Source organism: Trichechus manatus, unplaced genomic scaffold (assembly GCF_000243295.1).
Source record: "Trichechus manatus latirostris isolate Lorelei unplaced genomic scaffold, TriManLat1.0 scaffold00208, whole genome shotgun sequence".
Classification (NCBI taxonomy): domain Eukaryota; kingdom Metazoa; phylum Chordata; class Mammalia; order Sirenia; family Trichechidae; genus Trichechus; species Trichechus manatus.
This window is the reverse complement of record NW_004444144.1, coordinates 915,720-941,580: the sequence shown is the minus strand read 5'-3', so window position 1 is coordinate 941,580 and position 25,861 is coordinate 915,720. Positions and strand designations below refer to the sequence as shown.

At 44.2% G+C, this 25,861-nt stretch overlaps 1 protein-coding gene across 1 annotated transcript in view; it reads right to left on the bottom strand.

Moving 5' to 3' along the window:
- REEP1 (receptor accessory protein 1) overlaps positions 1-25,861 on the bottom strand; it is a 152,794-nt gene that overhangs the window by 23,739 nt on the left and 103,194 nt on the right. The window contains exons 3-5 of the mRNA XM_004388233.2: positions 21,761-21,837; positions 18,750-18,870; positions 16,098-16,211 (exon numbers count right to left, since the gene is read on the bottom strand). Coding sequence (XP_004388290.1) covers positions 16,098-16,211; positions 18,750-18,870; positions 21,761-21,828 — 303 coding nt within the window. The 5' untranslated portion in view covers positions 21,829-21,837. The remainder of the gene's footprint in view (positions 1-16,097; positions 16,212-18,749; positions 18,871-21,760; positions 21,838-25,861) is intronic.

Below are 25,861 nucleotides of genomic sequence, written 5' to 3'. Positions count from 1 at the left end.
ACTTGGGATGTGTCCACAAGGAGTGTATGACAAACACCAGAGGGTGGGGTCTCGAGGATAGAGGGCATGCATCCGAGGTCTCTCCACACACTGACAGTTGAGTTGCTGTCTAGGCCTGAAAGCCTAGTTTCAACTCTGCTACTGCGGGCCTTGACAAAGTCAACTTGGCCTTTCTCAGACTTAGCAACCTCATCAAAAAAATAAAGTGTTGGCTAAAGTCTCTTTGAACTAAACAATAGCTTAATTAGTAAAGTATGTCTACTTTGAGCATTGTGCTCTTTTTAAAGAATTATCTATGTGAGATTAAATTGACAACAGCAACTCAAAAGGTTAGATAGGAAGTTTAGAGGGGCAGTGAGTTTATGTTAGTGGTGGTGGCAAGGACAGATTAACCAGTAAGCTCAGTATGCACCAGACTGTATTGAGCCACCTACGCACCAGCTTAATTGTATTTACCTGCTCACCTGTGCTGCTCATCTGTGATGAGCAATTTCACATGGGTTTCACTACATCTTTGATGTGGTGGGGGACAGGGCAAACTGTGCACTGCAGATTGGTGGGAAGGCACAACTGGGCCCATGCATACCTTATTTGGTAACCCGGCCTTGGGTGGTTGAATAATTTGGAAAAGGATAGCAAAAATGATTGTATAGCTTGAAGAATGTGATCAATGTCACTGAATTGTACATGTAGAAATTGTCAAAATGGGGGTATCTTTTGCTGTGCATACGGAAGGAAGGATGGAAGGAAGGAAGGACGGGAGGAAGAAAGGAAAGAAGGAAAGGAAAGGGTTGGACAAGATTCCCTTTTAACTGGAAAATTCTAACTTCAAGAATCTATGACCCTCTTCTGTGGCTCATGATCTGGCTCTGATTGCAATTCCATAAGAAGAGTTTCTAGAATGATTTGAGAATAAATGTTGGGTCCGCCAAGGTAACTGATGACAGATGAGTAAATTCTGGTACGTGTGTCTGTGTGTGTTTATTCTTCCCTCAATTTCCTTACCAGTCAACACTGAGTTTAAAGTATGAGTCATAGGAAAAGCTAAGAATTCTGGGGCCCTTCTGTGAACCAAGGTCAGCCCACTTCAACTACATCTGGGCATGTCCCCTGGGTCTGTCACCTTGGATGTCAGCACTGTCCTCAGCAATCCCACCCCTGGGGGAACCCCTCCACAGCCTAACATCATGGCACTGGAGAGGGAGACATACTTGGTGTGACCCTCATACTCCACAGTATGTTTTCTCCTTTTCAAAATGGGCAATTGAGAGCTTGACATAACTAACGCCACGATGAACCTATAAGTTTTTTTTCTGCCTGCCTTCCCCTTTCCGCATACCTTTGTTAATGACTTTGTTTTGTTCTGTCCAGCCACCTGTGACTTATGACGCCCCACATGATTAGAGCCCAAATGTCTGGCATGTATATCTTTAGCCTGATAAGGACATGTCTGGCGTGTATCTCTTTAGTCTGATAAAGAGTCTCTTATAATTATCTTGTAATGAGTAACTCATCCGGCCATGCCATCTGTGGGCTATGTGCCAAAAAGATACTTTTAACCCTTGTAAAAATCATATAAAAAATCAAGCTCTAATGTAAAATTGGTTTTCGGGACTCCACAAAGACAGCCTGCGTTGCTGTCGGACTCCCCAGTGGTGCCACCTCCTAAATAAACTCTCTTTCTGACTTGGAGTACGTTTCATTGGCTTGACTGCTCCAAGGCACAGACCCTAATTGGGCAACATTCGCCTCCCACGAAAATGAGTCTCCTTGAGAGGAGAATCTGTCTTGTATACCGTCCTGTTTTTGACCTCCTTATTCCCCATGGTGTTAGACACATGGTCTGCATAGTGTTGTTGTTGTTGCTTGTTTATGTGCTGTTTGTTTTAACAGGCTCAACTTACTGCTTCTGGGCACATCAACACAACATGGTCCAGGGGTTCTTCCAGCTTGAACCTAGAAATTCCACAGAAGTGCCTTGGGGGCAAGGGAGGTTGATCCATTCCTAAGTAGTTTATCTTATTTTCCTGGCTAAAACTCATAAAATTGAACTTCAAGAGTTAAACTGTGTCATTGAATTTTCTCTTAATCTGAGATCTTTAATTTTTAATTCTTCCTTCTCTTTCTAAGGGATAAGAAAGCCAGGTAGCCAACACACTCCAAATTCTGTAGGTTTGGATCTGTTTCTTAGAGGATGTGTTCCTGGGAAAAGCCAGAATTAATACGCTAGTATTCCAAGTAAAACAATTTACTACTAATCAAATGCCTGTCATTGGGGCCCACAGAGCCCCGATCAGCAGCTAAGCTTGGTTTTAAGCTCCTGATGAGGTCTTTTCAGGATAGACAAACCAAGTCACAGAGCAAGACTCTGGCAGCGCCAGGAATTTAGCCCTGCTCCCTACACACAATATCTATGCAGCTGATGACAATAAGAATAAAGACAAAAGGTTTTAGTGATTTAGGCAACTGATAACAAAGCCACCAGCATAACCACATTTCCCATCGATAATTCAAAGAGAGTTAGTATTTCCTTCTAAATCCCCATGGTGTACCCATCTCAGCGTCAGAGTTAACCTCTACAGCTATACATGCTCCACATCAATGCCAAGCAGGCTCCTTATCAACATGCTGGATGAAGACCGTTGTCTTGTTTGTGAATAACTTTGGATTAACAAACAAAACAGAAATAAAGAAAGAGAGAGAAGTTCTACCAAGATAGCATCAATAATAAAATTCAACTCATTCTCCAGGCATTAAACAAAGAAAAACAACAAAAAAAACAAGTAAGTTAATCTCATGTTAGATGTTACCTAGTTAACACAGTAAGAGGCTTTGGAAGGATAATGAAGTGGGCCAGCTCTTTGTCCCCAGCATGGATTAACATATCACATACACACACACAGGTGTCAGGCAGGAGGGACACCTGGCTCTGATCCAGGCAATGTGCTGGTGGGCAGAGGTGGCTGTTTGGCCTCTCTACCTGGCTGGATCAGTTTGGAGTTAGTCACACCTCTCAACAGGGTTACCTGCCCTTCTCTGAGGTCCAAAGAGAAGACAAAATGAAAGAGTCGAGCCACCTGATAAAGGGGAAAAGAAAAAAGAACCATGGGCACCAAGCCAAGAAAATGGGGCTGAGGGGAGCCACGCTGTCATCTCGTTCCCTCCCACCCTCTCTCTCTCTCATATTACTCACTCATTTGAAAAGCAGCAAACACTGAGGGAATGTTTACAAAGCTCTGCACAAAGCTCTTTGTGACATGATAGGGTTCCTGCTCCTGAGGAGCTCACAGTCTAGCTGGGGCATCAGACACGTGGAAAGTTAAACAGGACAAGGCAGCAAATGACAAAGACAACGAAATGTGCTGCAGACGTTCAGAAAGGGGAGAGAGAGAGCACTGTTGGCTGAAGTACTCAGCGGTGGCCTCACACAGGAGCTCAAACTTAAGCAAGGCCAGGGCTGCATCATCAGGAAGAAAGCGGAAGGGCGTTGCTGGGAGTTGAACGGTTTGGACTAAGGTGTGGAAGTGGAAAACCTAAGGTGTATTTGGGCAACCTTAAGTGGAACAGTCTGAGGAGAAAAGAGGCTTTGGTCTTGATGGGAGAGAAGCCTGGAAAAATGGGGCTTCGGCTGCCTGCACTTGAACTTTGACAATTGCTCAGAGCTCCCCTGAAAGTTTTTAGCAATGCGGAGAAAGCGGGATTTTAGAGTAATGGGAACTGTCTGGACATACCATGTACCACACGCTGAGAACTACCCCCAGTATTTGTCCTCCCTTCTTCCTCAGCTTGCAGCTGGGCACACGGATACCTGGAGTAAAGACTCTATTTCTAAGCCTCTTTTCCAGAAAGTGCCGTTAAAGACAGCATACAAAAACAAATGCTAGCTGGAAAGGGAGGGCTGGTTTGCTGCTTCTGATTTGGAACAGGCTGTATCTAAGGTGCTAACAGAGCTACTGACGAAGGTGAGGAGCAGGAGCTGGACGAGAGGAGGGGCTGTGTTGAATAATGACTGCACAAACGCATGGGAACTCTGTACCCAGGTCAGGGACTGGTCATGTGAGGGGGTCTCTAGTGTTACCAGGAGGGCTCTCCACACACACAGCTGTCCCGGCCCAGCCTGTGGAAGTCCACCATGAAGACAAATTGCCTCAGCTGGAAGTTTAGCCTTATCCATCCTTCCTCATTCAAGAGGCCTAAAGGCCTTCAGAGGATGTTCATGTGAAATCCCAAGCTCCTTAGTATAATCCACGTAGCAGATCTCTCTTCCTTGGGCGGGCAGACGAAAGGTAAAAGCAAGAGGCCTGCTGGAAAAGGACAATGAGAGGGAAGGGAGGACTGAAGGGTGGGTGTAGGTGTCCACACACACAAAAATCTGTGCAGTGAAGAGTAGAACTATAGCTATATACTTAGATTTACAAACACTCCCCATGTTATCAGATGGGACAAAACTTTTAAAAAATTACATCTTACAGTAAAAAGCATTTGTGATCCAAATTCCTTTACCCAGTATGGACCACCTCCTGCATTTAAATGTTGTCCCAGGCTTGCCTTGGGGCCATTTGCTAGCTGCCTATTGTGTGTTAATATACTTTAACTCCTAAAGGTGTCTGATGTAAAATGGTCAGAAGAGAAGAGAGACCACCTTAAAAGTATTCAGGGCTGTGACTAACTCTAAAATGTTCAGCGCTCTACGATCATTTCTACCATCTCTCAGGTATTCAGCCACTCTTCCTGAGGGCCCAGTAGTTCCAAGTTGAACATGGTCAGAGAAGTTTCAGTCCAGGTGCGTGTCGGGGGCAGGGGAAGGAGGCATTGGTGGGGAGAGGGCTCTCAGACGAATGCAAGGAACCCTGGGCTGGGAACTAGAGAATCCAGCTCTGATCCCAGCTCAGCAACCAGCCGCTGTGTGACCCTGGGCAAGTCACTCAACACCCAGGTTTAGTTTCCTCCCCTGTGAAGTGAGGGGTTCCAGCAGATGCATCTAAGGTTCCTTCCTGCTCAGCAGCCTGAGCTTTGACATTCCTTGTCTCTGGGCAGGTGGCAGATGCTGGAAGCTGGCCCCAGGCGCTGACACACCTCAGGCTAACACAAGGAGGAAGCCGCTGTATGGAAAGTCAGGCCCAGAGCAGTAAGGAAACAGAAGCCAAGGGCAGGAGAGTACTTGCCCAGGGAGATGCAGTCCATGTGAGGCAAAGCCAGGACTAGAGCTCAGGCAATGCCCAATACAGTGCTCGCTCTACCACCCAAGAAGAAGAGATAAGAAGTGAGCCTAGATCTCCCAAGCAGGGAAATTGGCCTCCCCGCCTTCAAAGATTCTGAATGATAAAACACTTCCCAATCCAACATCTGACTTGTTTCTTTTATTCTGTTCAAGGGTGAAAAGAAGGTCGTGATCTACCTCAGAATCAAATCGACATGTGAGCTGTTGTTAGGTGCCGTCGAGTTGGTTCTGACTCATAGCGAGGCTATGTGCAACAGAATGAAGCACTGCCTGGTCCTGCACCATCCTCACAATTGTTGTTATGCTTGAGCCCATTGTTGCAGCCACTGTGTCAATCCATCTCGTTGAGGGCCTTCCTCTTTTTTGCTGACCTTGCAGCCACTGTGTCAATCCATCTCGTTGAGGGTTTTCCTCTTTTTCGCTGACTCTCTACTTTACCAAGCATGATGTCCTTCTTCAGGGACTAGTCCCTCCTGATAACATGTCCAAAGCATGTGAGATGAAGTCTTGCTTCTAAGGAGCATTCTGGCTGTACTTCTTCCAAGACAGATTTGTTCATTCTTTTGGCAGTCCATGGTATAATCAATGTTCTTAGCCAACAGCATAATTTAAAGATGTCATTATTCTTCCATCTTCCCATTGCCCAGCTTTCGCATGCATATGAGGCGATTGAAAACACTATGGCTTGGGTCAGGTGCACCTTAGCCCTTAAAGTGACATCTTTGATTTTTAACACTATTAAGAGATCTTTTGCAGCAGATTTGCCCAATGCAATGCGTCATTTGATTTCTTGACTGCTGCTTCCATGAGTGTTGATTGTGGATCCAAGTAAAATGAAATCCTTGACAACGTCAATGTTTTTTCCATTTATCATGATGTTGCTTATTGGTCCAGTTGTGAGGATTTTTGTTTTCTTTATGTTGAGGTGCAATCCTTACTGAAGGCTGTGGTCTTTGAACTTCATCAGTACGTGCTTCAAGTCCTCTTCACTTTCAGCAAGCAAGAGTGTGTCATCTGCATATCGAATGTTGTTAATGAGTCCTCCTCAAATCCTGATGCCCCCTTCTTCTTCATATAGCCCAGCTTCTTGGATTATTTGCTCAGCATACAGACTAAGTATGGTGAAAGGATACAACTCCAATGCACACCTTTCTTGACTTTAAACCATGAGTTTCTCCTTGTTCTGTCTGAAAGACTGCCTCTTGTTCTAAGTGCACTTTCCTCATGAGCACAATTAAGTGTTCTGGAATTCCCATTCTTTGCAAAGTTATCCATAATCTGTTATGATCCACACAGTCAAATGCCTTTGCATAGTCAGTAAAACACAGGTAAACATCTTTCTGGCATTGTCTGCTTTCAGCCAGGATCCATCTGACATCAGCGATGATATCCCCCATTTCACATCCTCTTCTGAATCTGGCTTGAATTCTGGCAGTTCCCTGCTGATATACTGCTGCAACCACTTTTGAATGATCTTCAGCAAAATTTTACTTGTGTGTGAAATTGATGATATTGTTCGATAATTTCCACATTCTGTTAGATCACCTTTCTTTGGAATGGGAACAAATACGGATCTCTTTCAGTCAGTTGGCTAGGTAGCTGTCTTCCAAATTTCTTGGCATAGATGAGTGAGCACCTACAGCACTGCATCCATTTGTTGAAGCATCTCAATTGGTATTCTGTCAATTCCTGGAGCCTTGTTTTTCACCAATGCCTTCAGTGCAGCTTGGACCTCTTCCTTCAGTACCACTGGTTCCTGATCATATGCTACCTCCTGAAATGGCTGAACATCGACCAGTTCTTTTTGGTATAGCGACTCTGTGTATTCCTTCCATCTTCCTTGGATGCTTCCTGTGTAGTTTAATATCTTCCCGTAAAATCCTTCAACATTGCAACTTGAGGCTTGAATTTTTTCTTCAGTTCTTTCAGCTTGAGAAATGCCAAATGTGTTCTTCCCTTTTGGTTTTCTATCTCCAGCTCTTTGCACATGTCTTATAATACTTTACTTGGTCTTCTCGAGTTGCCCTTTGAAATCTTCTGTTCAGCTCTTTTACTTCATCATTTCTTCCTTTTGCTTTAGCTACTCTATGTTCGAGAGCAAGTTTCAGGGTCTCTTCTGACATCCATTTTGGCATTTTCTCTTTCCTGTCTTTTTAATGACCTCTTGCTTTGTTCATATACAATGTCCTCGCACAACTCATCTGGTCTTTTAGTGTTCAATGCGTCAAGTCAATTCTTGAGATGGTCTCTAAATTCAGGTGGGATATACTCAAGGTTGTACTATGGCTCTCGTGGACTTGTTTTACTTTTTTTCAGCTTCAACTCGAACTTGCATATGAGTAATTGATGGTCTGTTCCATGGTCAGCCCCTGGCCTTGTTCTGGCTGTTTATTTTGAGCTTTTCCATCGTCTTTTTCCACAGATGTAGTAGATTTGATTCCTGTGTATTCCATCTGGTGAAATCTAAGTGTATAGTCACCATTTATGTTTCTGAAAAAAGGTATTTACAGTGAAGAAGTCGTTGGTCTTGCAAAATTCTATCGTCCGATCTCTGGCGTCGTTTCTAACACCAAGGCCATAGTTTCCAACTACTGTTCCTTCTTCTTTGTTTCCAACTTTTGCATTCCAATTGCCAGTAATTATCAATGCATCCTGATTGCATGTTTGATCAATTTCAGACTGCAGAAGTTGGTAAAAATCTTCCAATTTCTTTATCTTTGCCCTTAGTGGTTGGTGCGTAAATTTGAATAATAGTCGTATTCCTTGTAGGCATAGGGATATTATCCTATCACTGACAGCGCTGTACTTTAGGATAGATCTTGAAATGTTCTTTTTGACGATGAATGCGGTGCCATTCCTCTTCAATTTGTCATTCCCGGCATAGCAGACCATATAATTGTCTGATTTAAAGTGGCCAATACCAGTCCATTTCAGCTCACTAATGCTGAGGATATTGATGTTTATGCATTCCATTTCCTTTTCGACAACTTCCAGTTTTCCTAGATTCATACTTCATACATTCCATGTTCCACTTATTAATGGATGTTTGCAGTTGTTTCTTCTCATTTTGAGTTGTGCCACATCAGCAAATGGAAAGTCCTGAAAGCTTGACTCCAACCGTGTCATTAAGGTCAACTCTACTTTGAGGAGGCAGCTCTTCCCTAGTTATGTTTTCAATGCCCTCCAACCTGATAGGCTTATCTTCCCGCACTATATCAGACAATGTTCCACTGCTATTCACAAGGCTTTCACTGGCCAGTTTTTTCAGAAGTAGACTGCCAGGTGCTTTTTCCTAATCTATCTTAGACTGGAAGCTCTGCTGAAACCTGTCCATCATGGGTGACCCTGCTGGTATTCGAAACACCGGTGGCACAGCTTCCAGTATCACAGCAACACACAAGCCACCACAGTACAACAAACTGACAGACACGTGGTGGACATGTGAGTAGCACTGAATAGTAGGTAATGTTTATTAAACACTTATTATAGGCTCTGCATTGTGTGAAGTCTTTATGTACATGCTTTCAACGATTTTGTGGCAGCACAATGATCACCCCAGTTTTGCAGGTGAAAAAGCTGAAGCTCAAGGAAGTAAAATATCTGCCCTAGGTCCAAACAGTAAGTGGTGGAGCTGGGATTTTTAACCTTGGTCTGCTTGTCTTCATAGCCTACATTTTGGATATAATTAATGCTAAGCATTGCTCTGCTTGTCATGGCAGCCAAAAATATGTACAATGGTCATTTGTTCCTTTAATATTTACTGAGCACCTACTAGGGATGCAGATAAGACATGAATATAAATGACTACAACAGAGTGCCACTGGAGAACCAAGGAGAAAGATCAAGGAGAGAGGTATCAGATGGCTCCATAAAAAAGACAGCATTTGACCTTGGAGGGTAGACAGAATTTTAAGCAGGTGGAAACAGGCAGAGAAAGGACAATATGAACAAAGGCAGAGGCAGGAAAGAGAAAATTCTAGAAATAGCAAGCGAAGTTGCTCATTCTAGAACAGCACAGAGGGTGGTGCTGTGGGATGCAGTACAAGAGCTAGAAAGGTAAGGACAGACAAGACTAGAAGGTGGGGGTCAGGGTTGGACTGCACAGGGCCTCAAACTGAAAGAAGAAGAGCAGCCCGGAGTCAACCACTTGGGTACCTACTGCAACAGCCCAAGCTAAAAGGGAGAATGGAGGGGAAGAAGGCCCAGGAGGAAGGGCGGGATGTCAGATGGCGAGGACTTGAGAGTATGAAGGTGAGGCATCAAAGATGACCGTGAGATTTGGAGTCTTGGTGCCCATGAGGACAGTGATTTAATCATTACTGGAAAGAGGGGACACGGAGGGGCAGATTTGGAGTTGGGGAAATGTTGTCTAAAGATATCAAGGCGATAGGGAGGAGATGTTCAGCAGAGAACCAGAAATGTTGGACCTGAGCTTGAAAAGACAGGTCATGGGCAGAGAAGCCAGTCTGGGAACCATGTACCTCAGGTGACAGCTGACTGTGAGAGAAGGGATGAGATGGCCCTGGGAAGGAGTAGGGCCACAGGGCCCCAGAGAAATCCCAGCCTACACAAAGGCATGAGGAAAGGGAGGAATGGAGTGAGCATGAGAGAGGAGTCAGAGAGGAGAAGGTGAACAAGAAGGTGCTGTGTCACCACAGCCCAGAAACAGCTCTTCCTCCTCATGTGATTCTCGAAATATTTTCCCCGACCTTCTGGTTAACCAGGTTCTTCTCTGAGGTCAGGCGAGCAGGCTTCTCTCTTCCCACTTGGACCCTTAATATACCTAGTGACATATAATCTCCACAGATAAACATGGAACAGAGAGGGGGCAAGGAACATCAGACGAGCAAATCAGTGTGAGTCCCAGCCCTTCCTCTTCAGCTGACTTGTGATGCTGGCTCTTTTGTTTGTTTTAATCCACCTAACCAGCTCCCAAGTGGAGTGAGGTGAGGTAACATTCCAGGTAGAAACATTGGGAGAACAAGAATCCAGAATTACGGGGCACTGAATGACAAAACCACACTGGTTAAAAGTCTTGCTTGATTCTGCTTAAGCATGTTTTAAAAAGCTAAACTTGGGTATAAGCTGATTTGTTTGGGAGACTAGAGGGTAGGGAATACTTCCAAACTTTTTCAGCAGGCTGTCTATAATAGTTTAGATAATTTTGGAGTATAAAAGTAGTTGCCATGGTGAATTCTAAATATTAATTTGTATGTCACACAGTTCTCAGCTGAAACAGAAGAAAGAAGGCTAACTGGACATAGGCTTCTGGGAGTCCCTGCCCCCTCACTCAGCAGACACGAGGATAGGAAGCTGGGAAGTGAGACACAGGGGCCCCAAGCAGACAGCAATTTTCTCTTCTTCCTTAGAAATAACTTGTAGGCATTAGCTGATACAGGAAGGCTTTACGAAAAGATAACAAACACCTGTCCTCTGATTAATTGTAAACAGGTAGTTTTTTGCTAGAAAGAAAACCAAGGTGAGTACAGCCAACTCCAGTCTTGTCTGGAGCCCCGAATCACTGGGCTTATGAACGTCCCAGCATGAGCTTCTGATTCCAGAAATAAAGCTTCATGGTGGTTTGAAAATAGCACTTTACTTAAGCAGGAGGTTTAGCTAAGCAGTAATAGATAAAAGATAGGCGGACAAGGACTATTTTTTTTAACTGTTTATGCTGAACTGTTTCACAGAGTTGTTTGTTTTTAAGGCAAAATCAAATGGTAATAAAAAATTGAGTGGGAAAGCATGACAATTCATCTCTCAGTGGACTGTGTCTAGCTGTTCAGTCATGAGAGCCATAACCAAGGCTTGCCTCGCCCTGGTGGCCACTTACCTTAACTGCAGGCAAAGTGCCTGACTTGTCTGGCAAGTCAGGAAAGAGGGGGTCCTGGTGTGAAAGCAGAGCAACCAGGGGAGAGGATGAAGCAACGGGGGCTACAGCGGATGTGCTGCTATAAGGCTGACTTCCATCTCCCCGTCCTCCTGGTGAACCGCATGTACAGAAGCACCTAGGAGCTGAGAGGGTAAGGGAGGGGTGCTGTCAAAGCCAGACAGATGTAGGGGAAGGCGTGAAAATAAAGCAAAGAGAACCCAAAAGGCTGAATAGAGGTAGGGCAGCACGGCTCAAAGAATGTTCTGTGATGGAAATGTTCCATATCTACACCAGCTACAAGAGGTTACTGAGGACTTGAAATGAGGGTAGTATGGCATGAGGAACTGAATTTTAACTTTACTTCACTTAAATTTCAATACTCACATGTGGCAAGTAGCTACCACACTGAACAGAGCAGGCTTGGAGGAATCAAAAAGGTTTATTCTTTAGGTCATTCAAGAAGGTTTAATGAGTAGCTAAGAGGGTAAAATACTAAGCAACCAGTAACTGTTTTTTGCTTTTGCTCTGTTTTAAAGCAAGAAACAAAGGAAAAGAAGACAGAACCCCTCAACTCAAGAAGCTAACAAGCTAATAGGGAAATAATAGATTCAAAGGGAAAAACCACACAACACATCTGAAAACCACTGGGGGAGCCGAGTTCCTAATTCACAGAAGGCACACAACCTGGAGCCACTTTCCTAAACAGGTGACTTTAATAACAGTACTGGTACCATTAAAACTGTTCTAGGGACAGAATCTCTAGGGGAACTAAACATCAGTTCTCAAGTTATGAGACAAGTAACGAGCAAGGCTGGTTTCCCAGGTCTGAGAACTGGGCAGGTGGAACAGAGCTGGCAGAAGGTTCAACTATCAAGGGGCGGAGGGTGACTGGATATACCTCACAGTTGTAAAATTTTGTTCAATTGGTTTTTCTCACTGTGGTTTTTCTTTCAAGTGAGCATGGTTTTGCTTAATAAATACATTTCTAGGGCATTATTTTTAAAAATAGAGAGATTTTCAATTCTAGTCTTAAAAAGACCTGAGCTCAATTTTCCCTCTGGGTGAAATTACGGGCTAGGAAACAGCTAATATCCAGCAGCAGAGCCAGCCAGGAACAAGGGCACTTCCTTAGACAGAAGGTGCTAGAGAAGTGCGTTGTCAGGAAGGAGAAAGGGCAGTTTTCATGGACTAGGGACACTTCCTTAGACAGCAGATTTTAGAGAAGCGCGTTGTCAGGAAGAAGAAAGGGCAGTTTTCACAGAGAGAAGAGAAACATCAGCACTGCCCCGTCACAGTGAGCACACCCTGGAGAAAACTGAGGGTAGGGTGGGGGCTTGGTGAGAAATCTCCCATGTCTAATTTTTTGGTTTAACTTTTCTAGTTCTAAGATAAAACATTATTAATAAGAACCTATATTTGTACAGCGATATGGTTTACTCAGTTTCTTCACACTTTACAATGATAAAAAAAAGAAAAAGAAAAAAACCCTGCAAACATTAATTTTATTAGGGAGGAAGGCTCAACATTATAAAAAGGTACTAACTAAAAGCGTAGCCCGAAGATCTTTCATTCTTCCATTTAAGTTCTGTGTTTCCTCCTGGGGATCCACCAAAGGACGGAAGAAAACACAAAGGGTGGGGCGTGATTCCGGCACCAGGGCCTTGCCCTCCTTTCAGTCTGTCAGAGCTGACAGTCTTTCCATTACCTCACGCTCTCTCTTACGTCCATCTAGCTAAATGCAGCAGATGTGTAGTGTGAGAACTGATTTGTGAGTTGAGGGTATTTTCTGGGAGGCAGAAGATAGGCAGGGTCCAAGAGATTTAATTTAAAATGGAGCCATAAGTAGGTGGCTCCATAGGATTTTCAAAGGCTGATTTTTTGGAATTAGATTGTCAGGTCTTTCTTCCAAGGCGCCTCGGGTGGAATTGAACCTCCAATCTTTTGGTTCGTAGCTGAGCACATTAACTGTTTGCACTACCCAGGGACTCCCAAACCAGTTGATGTTGACCATGAGTCAGCATCCACTCAACAGCAATTGGCTTTCCTCAGCAGAGTAACCATAAGTCCCAGTTTGCTCGAGACAGACCCGGTTTGGGGCCCTGGTGGCTCAGTGGTTATAAAGCTTGGCTGCTAAGCAAAAGCTCGGCAGTTCGAATCCACCAGCTTCTCTTTGGAAGCCCTATAGGGCAGTTCTACCTAGTCCCATAGGGTCTCTATGAGTCAGAATCAACTTGATGGCAGTGGGTTTTTTTTTTGTTGGTCCCGCCATAATTATTACAGCATTCTTTCCACTTTCTGATGTGTCCTGGTTTGGACAATAAACTATATGGTCCCCAAGCCATGGGTGGCTTGGCAGGGCGTCTTTTTTGCAGGCACTGGCTCTGACTGTTCCCCTGGGTAATCAATAAGGCAGCTAAGAGCTCGGCCGGGGGCAAAGGGCTACGGAAGAGGTAGAGGGTTCTGTATTTCGACCACAGTACTTCCCAGCTGGCACTAAGCTTGAGGCAAACAGACGTTGCTATACACACTGCCTTCCTCATTCTCAAGGTTAATGTTTCTAAGGCGGAGAAACCTGCATCTCAGGACAGTTCAAGAAGTTGACTGTTTTAATTCTAATCACTGTGCCCTTATGGGCCCTTGGGCAGGGACCCACGCAGAGCCGGCTGTTTGAAATTCATCTGGGGAACTTGTTGAAAATAGAGATTCATGGGCCTGCTGCCTGAGATTCTGATTCAGCACCTCTGAGAATCTATTAAAAAACAAAAAACAAAACTTCCCAGGTGGTTTGGACGTGAAAACCAGATTCTGACCCCCTGGTGAATCATCAGCCTTTGACCCCTGCCTGGAGCACTCCACTGTTCCTATGGAAACCACTGATCTTACACCTCAGCCAGGCTAGATTTTACCTGGTTTTTTTTTTTTTTTTAAGTATACATCTAGCTGTTTCAAAAATAGAGGGCATTATTTTTAAAAGAGAAGATGTGTTTTCCCTCTCAAGATATTTCTATTTAGAGAGGAAAAGCAAAACCACCGCAAGGCAGAACATTTTATCCCCTGAAACCAAATTCAGCAGAAAGCTGGCGTCCCTCATTGCTTCAGTCGGTCTGAGAAGAACGAACGAGCAGTTAACCCATGAGGCAAGTGTCAGACTGCCTGAAGCTTTCTTCAGGTTTCAGTTGTCGTTTGGTGCCTGGCTGGAGAAGTCTCGGGCGGGCACACGGGCTCCCGGAGGTCAGAGGGGCAGGTGGTGACTGGTCAGGAACCACGGGCCAAGATGGGATCAAGCCTCTGGAGGCTCCAGCTTGAAGCAGACCTGGAAAAGGATGGCCCTGCGGACGTTACCATCGGAATGAATTTCCACACACGCGGCGGAGGGGCTGGGTGGCCACTATTGAGCCGCCCTAATAAATATACGCCATTTATACTGTACAACTGAATTGTGACTTCAGGATACAGAAGCAGAGGAGATGGGGTGGGGGAAAGAGGCCGAGAGAGGGGTTTTGTAGTTTTATGTTGCAAGACTGGCCTGATGGATTTAGAATTTAGAGATTCTGAATTCTTTTTTCTTTTGGCTTAAAAATAAAAGCAAAGTGGTTCCATCCCAAATTGAACGCTCTTAGAATTCATTGCTCTTCGTAAATCTCCTTGGGATATCAAAGCAGATTTTGGTATTGAAAGATATCAAAGATAATCACTGGGATCCATCACTTGCCAGCAACTATTATACTTAGGTGGGCAGGGACTCTTCAGATACCAGGTGGACAGAGGAGCAAAACTCTTCACTACGATTCTGTGTTATAGAAGGAGCCGGTCCTTGACTGAAACAGGAAACATTTGTTCCCTTTCTGTTCTCCCTCCTTCTCTCCCGGCCTTTGTCTGCAGCCCTGTGTGCTCAGTCCTTCTCCCAGAAATGCCCCTAACATGCTTCTTCTTGGTTTAGGGCACAGATGACCCAGCTCAGGTTCCTCGACCCAGCTGACTCTCAGCACCCTTCATCTTGCCACCCCTTCAAAGCCCATGGTGCACCAAGATCTGTATTAATCATCCTCTTGCAAGTCATTTCACAGCTCTACCACCTCTATCCCCAAGCCTTCACATCACCATCCACAACTGGTAGCTTCCCTTTGCTAATACAACTCACCTCCCAACCGTTGAGTCTTCCCAAACATTAGCCTAACTGCCCTTCCTCCACCCCAGCCAACTGTAGACCCCTAGACACATTTGGGCTTGGGGGAAGGGACTGCCGCCAAGGAACACTAGGGCAACCACTGGGTTTACTCTGAGAGTAAACATCTGACTGATTTGTGTTTTCAACCCTGGGTACATGATGAGAAACTGACACAAGGACAAAAAGAATGTGAAGTGAGAAGAAGCTAGGAAGGAACACAGTGGACTGCAAAGGGTTGGATGGAAAAGAGAAGGAAGTCATGCATAGATCACAATATCCCACAAGCCCAGTGTTTACTGCAGACCTTCTCCATCTCAGGTATGTCTGCTACGCACATCATCGTCCTCCATGCTTGGGCCACCCAACTTACCCTGGGGCGTGCCCCAGGTTCTGTCCCTGTCTGCTGGGTCCTGTGAGCTGGGGTCCACTCCTCACTCAGGCAGTCTCTTCACCATTTTGAGTTTATGTGACTCTCCCAGTGCACCTGGGAGACTGCAGCGAAGAGCTGTCTCCCTTTCTCCCCTTCCTTCTTCATTCCTCTCTCCCCTAAGCTGAAGCTCCAAGCAATTTAGAGACTCTTAACCTGGGACCCACAGATAAGCTTCAGGGACTCTGGAATCTCTTAGTATTGCACACACCACTTCTGTGTGTATGCAATTTTCTGGGGAAAAGCTTCACCATTTTTTTCCATCAGATTTTCAAAGGGAACTCAAAAAAGATGAGGAGTCACAGAATGGTCCCTGTCCTGTCCTGAGTGAACTGCTGTGGGTCAAGCGGGCCAACTGGAGGGACCGAGATGCTCACGTAGCCGTGGTGGTCAGGGCCTGGCACGGTACCTTGGAAGCAGCCATCACCGCCGCTGTGGCTGCCACGTTCAAGCCTCGCTTACCGAAGTGCACCAGGGCATCATAACTTCGGTCTTTCGCTTGGACCAGGCAGTCATCAATTTCCTGTCAAAGAAGCAAAGAGGCACACTGAGTTGGAAGGTTCAAATAAATCTCTGTTCTCTCTCCCCTCTCCTGAGCTCCAGGCTTAGAGCTTGCCTCACCACTGATCCCCACTGGGACTGGAAAGTCCTAGATACTCTGAGTGTGTGTGTGTGAACGTAGGAAGAGGAGGAGAAACAGAGGAGACATCCAACCAAACCAGTTTCCGTTGAGTCAATTCCCATTCATGGTGACCCCATGTGTGTGAGTAGAAGTATGCTCCACAGGGTTTCCAATGACTCATTTTTCAGAAGTTGATCACCAGGCTTTTTGGTTAGCAGCCAATCGTGTTCACCAGTTGCACCACTCAGAGACTTCAGAGGAGATTGTAGGGTATCGGAAAAGGGATTTTTTGAAAAAACAAAAACCAAAAAAAACCAGTGACTTGCTGACACACGTAGCTTTTCTGCAAGCAATATCCTAGGATTGTTTCTAAAGCCTCTAACCTTCCCAGGAGATTCTAGGGGGTCCTGGATGTGGACAATCCTGCCATTCTATACACAGCCTCTATAAAACATGGAAAGAACTTGGAGTAGAAAGGATGCTAAGAATCGAGTGTCTAACCTTGACCTGTCACTAACTGGCTGTCAGACCTTGGAATGGATTTAGCCTATCTATGCACAATTTCGGAGTCCTGGTGGCGCGGTGGTTAAGAGCTCAGCTGCTAACCAAAAGGTCAGCACCACAGTTCGAATCCAGCAGCCGCTCCTTGGAAACCCGATGGGGCAGTTCTACTCTGTCCTACGGGGTCACAATGAGTCAGAATCGACTCAACAGCAACAGGTTTGGTTTTAGTTTATGCACAATTTCATCTTCTGAAAAATGAGGATCATGATTGTAACGTACTTCGGAATACTGTGAAGATTAAATGAGATTAATTCCAGCAGAGTATCTAACAGAGCATCTGGTTTCCATAAATGATAACCATTGTTATCGTCCTCAGTTCAAGGGGCTTGGGGCCCTTGCAGCTCTAAAATTCTGTTATCCTATAGCTATTTCATTCTATATCCCAGTATATCACTATGCATATCAGTGGGAGAGATTAGGAAGCAGAAAGGAATGGGACTTACTTTTTTTGATAAGGGAGATCATTTTACAGATACTAAAATGAAAGCAGAAACTAGAACTCATCCAGCACCATACAACCAGGTGAAAATGTGGTGGAAAAACAGAGTTCAGGTCTCCGTCAGGGATCAAAACAAAGTAAAATATTGATTCAGTTCAAATTTGGATCCACTGGTTTCTTCAGTTTTTTTGTTCTGGGCCATTTTGTTGTTGGTGGTGGTGCTGTATGGAAATGGCTGCTTTGGACTCACAGTAGCTCACTGCAGAGTTGAGTAAGGTAGTAACACTTGACCTCAGTCTTGTTTGAACTTCAGCATGTTAGTGCATTTCCTGTGCTTTGAGGGTTGCAGAGGGGTTAGTCATCTCCCTTCTCCATTCTCTGTATAAAGCTTCCCCAGGAAATCACAGCGGTGAGTCCTCTAACTGTGACCCTTGACTGACTTGAGAAGTGATTCTTGGCAGCCCTTGAGAGCCAGACACTTCACTTCAATGAATATTACAGTGGCAGCTTCATGGTCAGCTCAACGTTCAAGGAAAGGCAAGTAGGAAGTGTAGGAATTTAATAACCAGATTAAGATAGAGCTCTCCATGCCTCAAAATCCACCCTTCTGAGATGAGTGGTCCTAGTTCCTAAAGGGATTCTCAACATGTCTGCAGTAGCTTGCTCATCCAATTGATATGTTCCCCAAAGCCTTCCCGTAGAAGTCCAAATTATTCAACTTTTAGAAACAATAAAAATTAATATATCAAGACACTCATAGTGCTCCAATTTTATGTTAAAAAACCCTTACTGATTAGCTTAGAGAGTAATATAATACAATTAACAAATTACGCAATGTTGGAATCTTTTGACCCGACAATCCCACTCTTGAGAATTTATTCTAAGAGAGTAAGTCAAAAGAAGGTGCTAAACTCCATGCTAGCAGGGGACAGTTCTATTACCGTAGATCATTATGAAGACCATGCAGAAATGGATTATGTGCAAACATATTTAAGATCTCAGCATACATTGTATCTGTGTTAAGTTTTAAAAGTCTATTTTTTCTAAAAAAGAATAGTCTACATAAAAGTTTAAATAGTCTGTGTAAAAAATCATATCTGCAAAAGGACACGGGCTCAGCATGAAAAAAGGAAGGCGATTCAGTTGAGGGGGTTGAATTGTGAGTGAAGTTTTTCTTTGTTTCAATTTATGGACATGTTTTACGATAAATAATGATATATAACATCTTTTAGAGAATTTCACCACTGTTTCTAAACATATCAGAAAAAGACACACAAAAAAAAAATAAGACTAGAAGGAATAACTTGTTGGGATAAAGAAGAGCCAGCCGAGGGGTGTCCTGCAACCACATAATCATTCCACCAACCTGCCAGGCACCCTCTCCCTAAACCATAGCCCTCACCAGAAGGGGTGAAAGGTCGAGCGGGATACGTTACCTTTTCTTTTGAAGACAGCGTGGGATGTACAAACTTCCTGTATAGGAGGCTGGAGCCTTTTGTGTAGGGAGACAGCAGCCAGGCTACAAATGCTATTTTTAGTTCATAATAGAATGGAAACCTGGAGACAGAGAAGAAAACACACGTCCCGTGAGGTTCTCAGCAATACCGCCCTGGGCCTATGACAGACAGGACCCCAGCCACAGGGCCTCCTCTCTTGGCTGCACATCACTGCCAGGTCCCCCGGACATCTCCTTTCTCCACACACACGCACACTCAGAACACACCTCCAAGGCCTCTCCCTGAAAGTCCAATTTCTATTTTCTTTTGTTGTCAAAGCAAACCGGGTACCAGCTTCTCTCCAGGGATCACTCTACGCCCTGCCTGGCAACAGCTGGAGCCTCCTGACGGGATGCGCTGTGTTAGGGCGGAGCCGGGGCTCCAGCTGCAGTGGTGGAAGCTGAAGCCCAGGTCTGTGCCCACACATGGTCATTCACTCTTTACTCACGAGCCAAGAAGACGCCAACACCAGGAGGAAGTGCAGCACAGCGGAGCTGATAAGGAACCTCCAGACAGAATAAAAGCCACCCTGTTCTTGGCTGGCTCCTTGGTCCAAACAGAGGCAGAGGACAGGAACCCAGCTCTTGCCAGGGAATAGGGCGCTACTTACCCTACTCAAGTCAATGGGAGGCAAACGGATCTTGATCTTTTTGGTGCTAAAAGAAATAAGACTTAGGGTGCAGGTAACATACTATTCCGGAGTTTGAAGTCCTGCATACATTTGAGCCCATCCATTTATTCATTCCACAAACAGGTACCCAGCACCTATATGTGTCGGCTTGTGCTAAGGACTGGGGATAAAACGGTGAGCAAAGAAGACCTGATCCCTGTCCTCTCAGAGCTTCCAGTCTAGTGGGAGACACAGACAAACTTTTGGCACCCTTGGAACTTGCAGTCCAGTTGGGGAAACAGAAATTCCTCAAACAATCACAAATAATATATAATAGAAACCTGACCTTAGGGCTATCAAGGGCCTCTGCTAACCTGCGTGGCACCTTTGTATCTGCTAGACAAAGCCAGTCCCTACAACTGGATGCAGTTCTGCAGGCACCCGGCTTGGCAAGCAAAGCTTGGTCTGGATTTCAGCTCCGATCGCCTCCTCAGCCAGGTACCTTGTGATGTGAACAACCTGTACAACCATATTTAGCAGTCCTGATGCTATGAGGGAAAAGGGCAGGATTCTCTAAGAGCAAATAACAAGAAGACCTGCGCTAGCCCGAGGTATCAGAAAAGTAAATTCCCCCTAGGTGTCCTCCCTCCTAGAAATAAAGGAGTTGGAAATAAAAAGCAGTTTCTAGCAAGCCATTTCAGAGCCCTGTAACTGTCTCTCACATAGACTCTGCTGAATTAGCTGCTCCACCCATTCTTCCTCTCCTCATCGAGGTCCCCTGCTTTCTGCCTCTGACAGGCTTGCCCTGAACATTCCCCCAGAAACTAGGGAACATTTTCATAGCGAGATATATTTAACGTTTCACAGCCAGAAAAGAGATGAGGCTGAAGGAATAGAAGCCATGATTCTCCCACATTTGAATACTCTGGCGATTAAGGAGGATATTTTGTTTTGAAAACAACTACTTACCAGCCCCAAGGGGAAAGCAAATAAATTGGTGAGCTCAGGCATCAACACAACATACACAGATAATCCCAAGGGTACTGTGGCTCTTACTTATTCGTAAAAGATATGTTTTTTTAAAAAAATAGACAATGCAGGCACATAGTTTTAAAAATTCTAAAAGTCCAAAAGAGTATACAACAGAGAGTCTCCTTCCCTCCCCTGGCCCCACCTACGGGGGTTAGGGGCTTGTGGGGTGAGTCTGCACCTTGGTTTCTGAGTGGTCCTTTTGGGCTGCCCGAGCCTCATTTATTCCCTGGCCAGCCTGCTACAGACCCTCCTTCCTCTTTCCTGCATATCCCATCCTCACTGATGCAGTCTTTAAAAACCTCTGCTCCCCAACCTCCTGGCTTCATGCCCAGGCCTTCCCTTGCCTGGCAGGCACAGTGTCTCCCGTGATAAGCTGGGGTAGCAGACTTCTTTTGGGGCGGCTTCCAGGCCTGCCCATTCAGGTGCTGCCCTTCCAGTAACACAAGAGAGTCTTACTCTGTGTTCCCTGTTCACCTTGGGTAATGGAGTTTCCTTTGAAACTACCTGGGGGCCAGGGAAATCCCAAATCACAAAGGAATGGGCTTATTCCTCAGGCTGAAAGCTGGCATAACTGTCCAGAGAAGAAAAAGGAAGTGGTTATAGCCTACTAATTCCTGACGTTTCCAAGACTTTGGTTTATGGGGGGGTCCCTTCTAGTCTTTTCTTATTAGCATAACTAGAATCTCAAGACTGCATTCTACTGTTATTAGCAATTATTACATTTTCTTTCATTTCCTCAAGCTTTTTTCCTGTCCCACTTTTCTACTCAAAAATAGCTGCTAGCTATTTACTGATTCATTCTTGTATTGACTGATTCATTCAGTCAGGAAAATTCTATTGAAAACCTACTACGTAAAAGGTATGTGCTAGGAATTATAGGGACACCAAAGCCAGGTCAGACACGCCCTCACTCTTAGGGGTTTATCACCTAGCAGGAGAACTAAGACAAACAGGTGAACCCACCTACAAGCTACAATGGGAGAATGAACAAAATCTTAGTGGACAACAGTGCTTTGCCTCTCTCCAAATTTCTTTTCAATACTCATCAATAGCCACCTTATAATTCTCCTGTCATGTCCATCACTATATCCTCAGTACCTAGAATAATACCTGCATACAAGATTGTTCAATAAATATTTACTGGAAGAATAGCTTTTACAAACTAATTTATTTAAAATGCTCCAATTAACACCCCTGCACTTCCATCTCTGGTCTGAGGTAAAGTCTGAAGCCAGTTCTAGCCATTTCCCACTTCTCCTCTGAGACGACGCAAAATCTTCCCTGAATGTCCCAATTCTAGAGTACCTACCAACAAAGGAAGATGTCCGTGAATGTCTCTGCTGTGGTGAAAAGTGCAAATATAATCCAGTACATCATCCATTTCACCTTGGAAAGAGAAAGCAACAAAGGCGGTAGGTAAAGTCAAGGATAATTGGCTGCTCAACCTTGCCCACCATCAAGAAGAACAAGCCCAGATAGTTGTTGCTGAGGCCTGTCCAGGCACTGTAGCCTGCATTTGTAACCCATCTTCCCTGTCCTTCCCCAACTCCTGTCTGGCTCCACTCCAGAACTCAGTGCCGGAAGAAAACTGTTTCCAACTGACCCCCAGCTCGGGGTCAATTAGACCTGGGGCTTCAAAAGCCCTCAGATGATCCCGGGAGACCTGCAGACCAGAAGTGATCTGGGATTCAGTCAGGTAATGTTTCCAGGACTAATGCCAGGTGAGTAAACTCCCCAGACCTCTGCAGAGACACACCCTGGACTAAACTTTAACCAGGCCAGGCTCTCTGGTAATGCTCATTGGTCACTTAAGGACCCCTTCCAGTGAGGAGATCTGTTATGGATTGAATTGTATCCCCCAAAAATATGTGTTGGAATCCTAATCCCCTTGGTGGTTAAGAGCTTGGCTGTTAATCAAAAGATGGGTGGTTTGAACCCACCAGCTGTTCTGCCGGAGAAAGATGTGGCAGTCTGCTTCCGTAAAGATTTACAGCCTTAGAAACCCTATGGGGCAGTTCTACTCTGTCCTATAGGGTCGTTAACGAGTCAGAATCGACTCAACAGCAACACTGTGGATGTAATCCTGTACGGCAATAAGGTTTTCTTTGTTATGTTAGTGAGGCCCTATCAGTGAAAGGTATGTCCTAATCCTGATCACTTCTTTATTTTTATCATGCTTTAGGTGAAAGTTTACAGAGCAAATTAGTTTCTCATTAAACAGTTAATACACAAATTGTTTTGTGACACTGGTTGCCAGCCCCGCGATGTGTCAACACTCTCCCTTTCTCTACCCTGGCTTCCTTGTTCCCATTCGTCCAGTTTTCCTGTCCCTTCCTGCCTTCTTTGCTTTTGGGCTGGTGTGCCCATTGTCTTGTATACATGATTGTACCACGAAGCGCACTCCTCACATGTGCTATTGTTGGCCTTATAAAACCAAAAACCACACCCATTGCAGTTAATTCCGATGGATAGCGACACTACAGGACAGAGTAGAACTAGAACTGTCCCACAGGGTTTCCATGGAGTGGCTGGTGGATTCAAAAGGCTGACCTTTTGGTTTGCAGCCAAACACTTAACCACTGTGCCACCAGGGCTCCATTGGCCTTGTCTAATCTTTGACTGAAAGGTGAACCTCAGGAGTGACTTCAGTACTGAGTTAAAAGAATGTCTGGGGGCCATACTCTTGTGGTTTCTCCAGTCTCTGTCAGACCAGAGTCTCAGTCTTATTATTTTTTGTGTGTGTAGGTGTGAATTTGAATTTTGTTTCACATTTTTTTCCCACTCTGTCCAGGTCGGAGCAGTCAGTGGTGGTAACTGAGCACCACCTAGTTGTTCTGGGCTCAGTCTGGTAGAGGTTATGGTAGTTGTGGTCCATTAGTCCTTTGGACTAATCTTTCCCTTGTGTCTTTGGTCTTTGCATTCTCCTTTGCTCCAGCTGGGATGGGACCACTAGATGAACTTTAGGGGCTGCTCACAGGCTTTTAAGACCCCAGTTTCTACTCACCACAGTTGGATGTAGAACATTTTCTTTATAGACTATGTTATACCAATTGAGGTAGATGTCCTCCAAAACCGTGGTCTCCAGCCCTTAGCCCAGTAGATTCATCCCTCAGGGAGTTTGGGTGTATCTACAAATCTTCTATGACTTTGCCTTAGTGAAGTTGTGCTACTTCCCCAGTTTTGTGTGCTGTCTTACCCTTCACCAAAGTTACAACTTACCTACTATCTAGTTAGTGTTTTCCCCTTCTGCACCTTGTAATCATCAAAGATTGTTTCTTTCTGTGTGGGAACATTTTCATGTGTTTTTATAATAGTGGTCTCATATAGTATTTGTCCTTTTGTGATTGACATTTCACTCAGCATAATGCCCTCCAGATTCATCCATGTTGTGAGATGTTTCACAGATTCATCATTGTTATTTCTCATTGTGTGTATGTACCATAGTTTGTTTAGCCATTCATCTGTTGATGGACACTTAGGTTGTTTCCATCTTTTTGCTATTGTGAATAATGCTGCAATGAACATGGGTGTGCATATGTCTATTTGTGTGACAGCTCTTATTTCTCTAGGATATATTCCTAGGAATAGGATTGCTGAATTGCATGGTATTTTTATTTCTAGCTTTTTAAGGAACCACCATATCATTTTCCACAATGGTCAGCAAAGACAGAGAGACAAGCAAGCACAATCGAGGGAAGACAGATGCCACATGAAGATCACCAAGGAATGGAAGAATTCTGGGGCTAGAGAAGCTCAAACAAGGATCTTCCCAACAGAGATAGAGAGAAAGAGAGCCTTCCCCTATAGCCAGTACCCTGAATTTGAACTTCTAGCCTCCTGAACTGTGAGAAAATTAATTTCTTTTCTTTAAAGCCACCCCTCTGTGGTATTTCTGTTACAATAGCACCAAAAAACTCAGACAAGGTCCTATGGTCCAACTCAAAAACTGGATCTTTCTTTTAATCTCTCCGACCTCACCATCCCTTTTAATTTCCACTGTCTCCCTCCTCCTGTTGAGGCCTTCCCTCTCTCCTGAACTACTGCAAGAATCTCCCAGCTGCTTGCCTTGTCTCCTAACTTTCCCCTCACTAACCCATCCTACAAACCACCACCGTAGTAATCTACAAAGGCATGACCTCATGACACCACTCCTCCATTAAAAATCTTCCAGCTTGCAGAATAAAAATCCAAATTCCCTAGTCTGCAACTTCTGGCTTCCGGTAATGGTCGAGTAGCTTCTACTGGACTAACTCACTCTCCTGCAATAAGAATAATAAATGCTGTACAAAATAACTTAAAAAACAACTGTCTAAAGGCAGTGGAGAACAACCCAAAGCAGGCAGAAAATGGAAAGGATTTAATCCTTGAAATTAGGGAAACACACTGGCTTAGACCCAGGTTGATGTGGCTGAGGGTACTCCCCAGTCTGCACATCATGGGGTAGATAGAACTCAAGCAGAAAGCCACAGACTTCTTGGCCTAAGGAATTGCAGAATGGAGTTTGAGATGACCAGTGGTTGTGGAAATTGAGAGGAAAAAATTTCAGAAAAAAGGAAGCCATAAAGCCAAGAGAATTGAAAACACGTGTCCACATAAAACTTGAACATGAATGGTATTATTCATAATAGCCAAAAAGCGGAAACAATCTAAATGACCATCAACTAATGAATGGAAAAACAAAATGTGACGTATCCACACAATGAAATATTATTCATTCATAAAAAGGAATGAAGTACTCATATATGCTTCCACATGTACGAACCTTGAAAACATTATGTTAAGTGAAAGAAGTCATTCACAAAAGATCACATATTGTACAATTCCATTTATATAAAAATCCATAGAGACAGAAAGTAGATTTATGGTTTCCAGGGGCTGGGAGGAGGGGGCAATGAGGAGTGACTGTAAATGAGTATGGAGTTTCTTTTTGGGGTGATAAAAATGCTCTAGAATTAGTGGTGATGGTTGTACAACTCTGTGAATATACTAAAAACCACTGAATTATACAATTTTAAAGGATGAATTCTACGGTATGTAAATTATATCTCAATAGAGCTGTTATTAAAAAAAGCTAAAATCAGAAACACTCATTTTTTTTTTCAAACACTTTAATTATCTTGAAACAACTGGGCAAAATAAGTTGAGTCATTTCTAAGTAGATAAACATAAATAAAATCAATGAGCCTACGTTAATGAAGCAACCTGCTAACAATTCTTTGTATGAAACCTAAATGTTTGTTTTGTCACTATTTATCAAGACATGTATTCTAGAAAGAAAAGGGTGGGCTCAGTATTATTATTTTTTTTAAGTATAACTATATTAAAGAAGCTACAGAAAAAGATGGATTTAGTAAGTGAAGAGATAGGGACTTTACGAGAGAGAAGAAAACTTAAAAAAAAAAAAAAAAAA